The following is a 7,141-nucleotide window of genomic DNA, read 5'->3' on the forward strand; positions in this document are numbered from 1 at the left end:
GACCTGAGAACTATTGGAAGTACAAAAGCATGTTTTTCGGTCGATTTTTTTCAACTGTGACGGCCTCTTAAGGTTAAAATAGTTTTGTTGAGTTTATGTACTTGTAATATGAAATATAGAATAAAATAAAACATTTTAAGTGGGAGGGGGGTAGTGGGGGGCCGCGCCTTCCAAAAGTCTGTCCAACCTAGAAACTTATTGCAACCCTAAAAATTCAGCCCAATTTACGCCACTGAACGGGAGACCTTAGGTGTAACATCATGTTGGTGCGCGGAAACGTTTCCATGTTTTTTGGAGGTTCAGACTTCAGATCATAGGGAAACAAAACCCCAATCAGCTGATCGAGTGTCGCTTCCATATTGTTCTATGGTAGAACTATATCTATAATCCGAAATAGAAGGTACAAATTGTTTCCACCAGAGCGCGTTTTGTTAATTTGCTTCCCGATATCATAATCCAGTATCCACAACTAACGTCACGACTGCAGCGCTACGCGACGACCTTATCGATTTGATCGTATCGTAGGCACTATCGTGAAATTTTGTCAATGATCAAGGTACCGTGTGTTAATCGTGAAATATCTGTATACCTACTGTCTTATTATACTATTATAATTTATTGAAGGTAAAGTATGCCAATTAATTATATTTCTACTGTTTAATGATGTAAACTTAAATGTTTCAATACGTGATATAAGGTACCAATTTATAGTGACATAATTGATTCCGTACGTTTTTAACCTATGATTTTCGTGCAATGTTACCAGATTTGCATACCGTTACGTACCTATTTGACTTGGTTATAGCGTTTTATAGTCTATTCATAATCATTATCTAGTTTGGCAAAGCTTGTGTACGGTTTTTTTACACAAACATACATATTACGACTATATCAAAGGTATTAAGTATCGTTTTTAGTGTACCTACTTATATATATTTTTTTATATTTACTTAAATACATTTTTAAAGATGAAAGTTTGTATTTTTCTTATTGTGATTGACAATTATGAAGTTCACATTTTTTTTTATAGTCAATGATATTTATTTACTCATATATTGAACTATATTGATGCGCAAAAACTTGGTATTTATCTTTTTCATCATAAGTCGTAGTTGTTACATAATTATGCAATTGGCAACATTTACTTAAATAGAAACCCATACCTAGCTAAGAGTGGCTAAGTTGTTAAATAGTTGTATCTTTTAATCATAATTTATGACTAAACCAATTTTATGTTATTGCCATAGGATTGTTTCAGATATGTTGAAAATATATGATATATTTATATTTTATTAAATATACAAAACAACAGAATAGGTAATTCACAAATTTTCATAATATAAGACATCCTTGCTTATTTATTTTCCTCATAAGAACCTTATGTATATGGTATTCTCCCCAATTAATAATCTATTAAATAGTTACAATTCTGTTAATACTCACTTTAATTATTTTTCTTTGATAAGTAGATATCGTTACTATAATTATTATACATTTTATGTAAATTCTAATTAAGACACTTTATTTTTTATTTGTACAGATGAAACAGATTACTGATCTACAAAATAATAGCTATGATTTTTGGAACATGCAGAAATATATAACCAATATGTTTGAATGTATACCTAATAATCAGGGTAAGCACTATCGTATTAAATTAGGACTGAGTTCTATAAATAATAACAGGGTCTTAACCAATTTAGAAAAAAACAATTTCTTATTTGGGTCATATTCATCCTAGATTGTTCTGACAAGGTTAAAAATGGCACTCTTTCAGTTGATTTTAATTTTAGTTACATAGTTATTGAAGCAAAATTATTGATTAATACTAGACATGCGCACACTACGATGGTTGATACATTTGAAATGTTATTATAAATGTATAGTTAGTACTCCCACTTATAAATTGTCAAAAAAGTTGCAGTTAAATCCATCATAATCTGGAAAAGAAGTTGAGTGATCCTAAATTGGTGGACATCCTGTTTATAAACAATCATTAGCGTTATAATTTATATGCAATATTAATAATAAAATGATTGGTGATTGGGGGTGGTTTAATTACATATTTACATAGTCTACAATATTCAATGCCCTGGGCAAAAAGTGAACACAAAATGGATAGATTAAATTTATATTATTAATTGTTTAACAAACAGTACATAAACTGTAAATTTAATTCCTAAATATTAATCAAATTTAAATAGCTACAGTCTAAGTAAAGTCAGTTTATTTCATTCTCCTGTCAAGTATCAAAAATGTAATTCAACAAATAAATATAAATAGTAGATACAATTTTTTATTTAAGAGGATGTCAGCGCACTATTTGTTTTTTCTCTCTGGGTTACGCACAACATAGACAAAACGTATTTATGCAGAATCATTTTTTAATTATTAAGTAATCTTAGAGTAAATAATATTTATGAGGGAATAACATCAAAATATTTTTTTTTTTTTTTTTAAGCGTTTACAGCCCATTGAGGGCCGACGCTATTTCCACAATTTCTTGCCACTTCTCTCTATTTTCACTTCCTGCTAGTTCTGTTTCTGGTGCAATCTTTGCTAGGTCTGATTTTATAGTGTCCATCCATCTATGTCTAGGACGGTCTCTGGGTCTTCTACAATTGATTCTGCCCATCAGAACTTGCTTGCATATGCCATTCTCTCTCCATTAGTACCCAGCTTATTCGAGTCTCTTGCTTCTGATGAATGCTTTTATATTTGGTTTTTGGAATAGCTGGTATATTTCCCCATTTGTTCTTATTCGATAATCTTCATTTTCGTAAATAGGACCATAGATTCTGCGGAGTATTTTCCTTTCGAAGATTAGCAGTTTCTCTTTGTCTCCTTTTGTCACCGACAACGTTTCGCAGCCATATGCAAGGACTGGGCGTAAGTAGCTCAGGTATAGGTTATATTATTATTATAATATAACCGAAATATTTAAACAGTTGAAATGCACAAAAAAATGTTGTCGAATTTTTTTGAAAGTTTAATACCAAGTCATATAACAATAAAATATAAATTGATGTATCAGTTGCCCAAATTTATTATTCCCCATCTTTTTGGGTGATTTTACTCCAAGATAGATTATTTACAAACAGAAAAAATGATTCTGCGTTAATTCGTTTTGTGTATGTTGAACGTGGGCCAAAGAGAGAAAACAAATGGTGCACTGACATTCTCTTTGATGTAATATATAAATAAAATAAAATTATAATTTATATTGAAATTTTAATTATTTTAACATGTAGGATGTGAGTCTCTAGTTAATCCAATATTCACAATATTATATTATTAATTGCTTAAAAAACAGTACTGAGATTGGAAATTTGGTTCATAAAAGTTTATCAGATTTAAATGGCAACAACAGTCTTAGTTATGTCTGTTTATCTCAATTAGTTCTGATTTTATATCATTATACTTCTAAGTGGATAAATGGACAGGATTTTTTTTTAAAAATTATATACGGTTTTCTTCCACTGTTAATTTTTCTCCAAAAAGGTACTTTCCATTTTCCTCCACATATTTTTTTGAACTAGAATCAAGTTTATGTTCTTCAAAATATTAAGATCAACTATTATTTTTTTGGTTTTGTGTATAAAATTATGACACAAATTAGTTGATTTGTATTTGTATATAATAACACTCATAGTTTTAATAATAAATGGTCCATTAAAAAATTGATGATCTTTGTATGCCTGCTATATTTTAATTTTTTTGTTATATTGTTCTAAATGATTATAAAAAATAATATTTTCTCATAATAATTTATTTCATATTTTATGTATACCTATGAATACAAATAATATTGATTAATATTCATGTTCAGAAAATGTTTTATGTTAAATTATTAAGAGAGAAAATGTCTGATTTTGATAATGGAAGTTAACTGTAAATATTTGTGTTTTTTTTTTTTTAGGAAAATTAACAGTTTAGTAATATTGGAGAAAATTGTCTTATTGTTGTGTAAATGTCCATTACTCTATGAATCATAAAATGTTCAATTGTTTTGCTTTTTGTAATTTTATTGGTTAATATTTATGTACTTAACTAATAACTAATATGTTTATCACCAATTAGGAGTGTTACCATATGCATAGAAAATAAGGAAACAATAGATTTTCATACCATACCACATTCTTATTATTTATTTGTTTCTTTAAAATTTTTTACTCTAAGTTTTTTTGTAAAGTCAATTACAATAATTTACCTATCAATTGTAAAATTAGGGTTTGCACTCAAATGCCCTTCTAAGTTTAACCTTTCAGTATTTTTTCTACAATAGAAATATGAAATTTTGGGCAAAGAAGAGTATCTTTTCTTTCATTTACTGCTTTAATATGTGTTTGTATAATATTGCTGTCGTTCTCTAAGGAATATTCTAAAGTGCTTCCAATTTGAGCACAAATGAGTTATGTTTTTGTGCGCAAATGAGTTGTAGCCAATGCTATTACCCCTATATTGATTCATTAAATTTAACTTTAGTGTGTAACCCAACATTACAACTTAATACATTCTTTGACAATATCTTATCAATGGGAGAAATTAACAAATCTATAATACTGTGTCATTACATTTTTTAATACTATGAACAATATATATCAATTGAATGTATGTCATTATAAGTATATAATCAACTTTCTTACATAGGTATTTTGTATAAATTATATTTTTATTATATTAATGTAAGATTATAAATTGTAAGATAAAATAACTTAAATGTTTCAGAATTATTTAATAAGAAGTTTGTTTTACTGCACATAAATTGTCATACTCATAATGGGGAACAATATTATTTTCCTGCTGAAATCGCAGCACTGGAATTTAATTTATTAAACGGCGTCTCTCGCACATATCATCAAATTATTGGTCTCTGTAAGTATTTAAAATATTATAGTAGTGTTGAGAAGTCTTGTATTATGGGTAGGTAATGATAAAATTAAACATTTCACTAAGGACAAGAATCATGTTTTTTCCTAACTATGGTTATTTAATGAAAATGATTTAAATATTATATTATTGCATTGTATTATATGTGGCAACTGTGTCATGACAGTATGTAAAGGATGGGTGACCTTCCAGAAACATGTGAAAATATTCTGGAGTTAAACCTCTATACTATTATAGTCCATAATATTAACAAACAATTGGCGGTTGATGACTGTCCACCATGAGGCAATTTACAGCTGGTGCCACAAATTTATTTGGCGCCCTATACTTATTGTAATGCGGTTTTTGTGTGTGAATGTTACAAATATACTATTTCAATTGGCTGGAGTCATCAACCTCCAGTTTGTTTGACGTAAACTTAATCTAATTAACGGTAAATTATTTTTAATAAAACATACTTAATTCATATTCATAGCTAAAATTTATCCGAGAGGTTTTGCTGGAGGTATGAGACAATTTTCTGATGAATTTCATCAAATTTCTTGTTGGCAGGAACATCCGGATGATTATCAAAATATATTAATGGAATTTACAACATTTTTAAAGGTAAATGCAATAGTTGTACAGATATTTGTACAGATATTTGTTCAATATTAATTTTATTATTTTAGGATGGAACCAACCTTACAGATTTACAAGAAGGCGCTCTGGACTTACCATATTTATACACTCTAGAATCAGACATTGTTACAGATATGATGAAAACTAAAAGTAGTTTGGAAAGACTATACTCCACAGCTTTTCCGAAAGGTAAATCAAATTAATATAACACAATTATTGTAAATCACCATCTATAGAAAAATACACCAACTGTCATGTTAACTAACTGCACTTAACACAACTATTGGCATAGTAACAAATTAATTTTTTGGCTCAAATTTTTAATATTAAGTTTATATATTTTATCATATGTATTCAGTATTGTATTGAGATATTTTTTAATTTCTATAAAATAATAAGTAAAATAAATAAAGAAAACATTTGAAATAAATTTAAAATAGCAAGTAAATATATTTTTTGAGTATCAAATGATAAGCGGACACGTCTTACAAACATCCTACATACTAAATATTACATGCGGTCAGTAGAAACATTTTTGTATCGATATACATTTTTACTTTTATTGACATATTTATTGAACTTTTCGAATTTTGTAATTTTCTTTTAAATTATTGTTGATAATAAATATTTCACTTACTAAAAAGCTAACAAATGTAATGCAAACTGTCTTTAATAGCAGTTTAAAAATATCAAATACATAAGCAAGATAATTTTCATAAGCATTTGAATTTCAAATTTTAATAAGAACCATTAAAATACCAAAAATTTGCAAATTATTTTTCAATTAGAAATTCATAAAAATTTAAGTTTTCATTGCTAACTAGACATTTTAGTAGAAGATTCTTCACAAATATTTCTACCTTTAACAAACAAAAAAAATTTATTGGATCCGTTCCATTATTAACATTAAATTTTTACGAGTGTATTTCAATTAAACATTTTCACGATATATCAAAATCCCGAAAATTTTAAATTTTTTGTCTGTTGAAAATCCACAATTGCTTTTCTGGTCATGACTACAGACTAACACAACAAATTTTAAAAAAAGATTCGTCAAGTTTTTTAAATTTAACGAAAAAAGAGTACCGAAAAGTTAAAATATTTATAGCCATTGCAAATAAGGTATTTTCGATTTTTATTAATTTTATTTAATTTCCAAATTTTATTATTAAATAATACAATTTTTAATTTTAATATTTTATAAATTCAATACCGGTATGCTAGGATGACTCAACATCTCTGCTCATTATAGTTTTTAATATGTAATGATTTATCATTGAATTCAAATATAACACATCTATTATTTCGACATAATATTCTGTACAGCAGATCGATACCCACTTGTTTATCTGTCATCCATAATCACAATATATCTAACAATTTGTTCTGTATACATTAATAATATAGCACTCATTTATACAACATTTACTAATTGTATCCATAGACATACAACAACCATCTAGTACATTAATCTAGTTAGAATAAATTAGTATCCACAACTTATTTACTTATTAATGTTTATTCAAGAGGACGTCGCACCCGCCATGTGTTTGTCTCCGTCTTACACACGTACGTTATAGCAAATGTTCGTTCAGCAGATTCAATTGTGTGCTGTTAGTTTTTATATTAA

General features: G+C 27.5%; 1 protein-coding gene across 3 annotated transcripts in view; it reads left to right on the forward strand.

Annotated features, from left to right (window-relative positions):
• Positions 1-465: 465 nt before the first annotated feature.
• The window catches only part of LOC100568826 (protein maelstrom homolog), an 8,264-nt gene continuing 1,588 nt past the window's right edge, over positions 466-7,141 (forward strand). Inside the window, exons 1-6 of one of the 3 annotated variants that reach the window (XM_016802738.2) lie at positions 466-624; positions 767-897; positions 1,541-1,637; positions 4,729-4,875; positions 5,366-5,496; positions 5,562-5,700. In XM_016802738.2, coding sequence (XP_016658227.1) covers positions 1,541-1,637; positions 4,729-4,875; positions 5,366-5,496; positions 5,562-5,700 — 514 coding nt within the window. In that variant the 5' untranslated portion in view covers positions 466-624; positions 767-897. The other 2 variants (XM_016802739.2, XM_016802737.2) reach the window with 2 other exon arrangements.

This window comes from Acyrthosiphon pisum, chromosome X (assembly GCF_005508785.2).
Source record: "Acyrthosiphon pisum isolate AL4f chromosome X, pea_aphid_22Mar2018_4r6ur, whole genome shotgun sequence".
NCBI lineage: Eukaryota > Metazoa > Arthropoda > Insecta > Hemiptera > Aphididae > Acyrthosiphon > Acyrthosiphon pisum.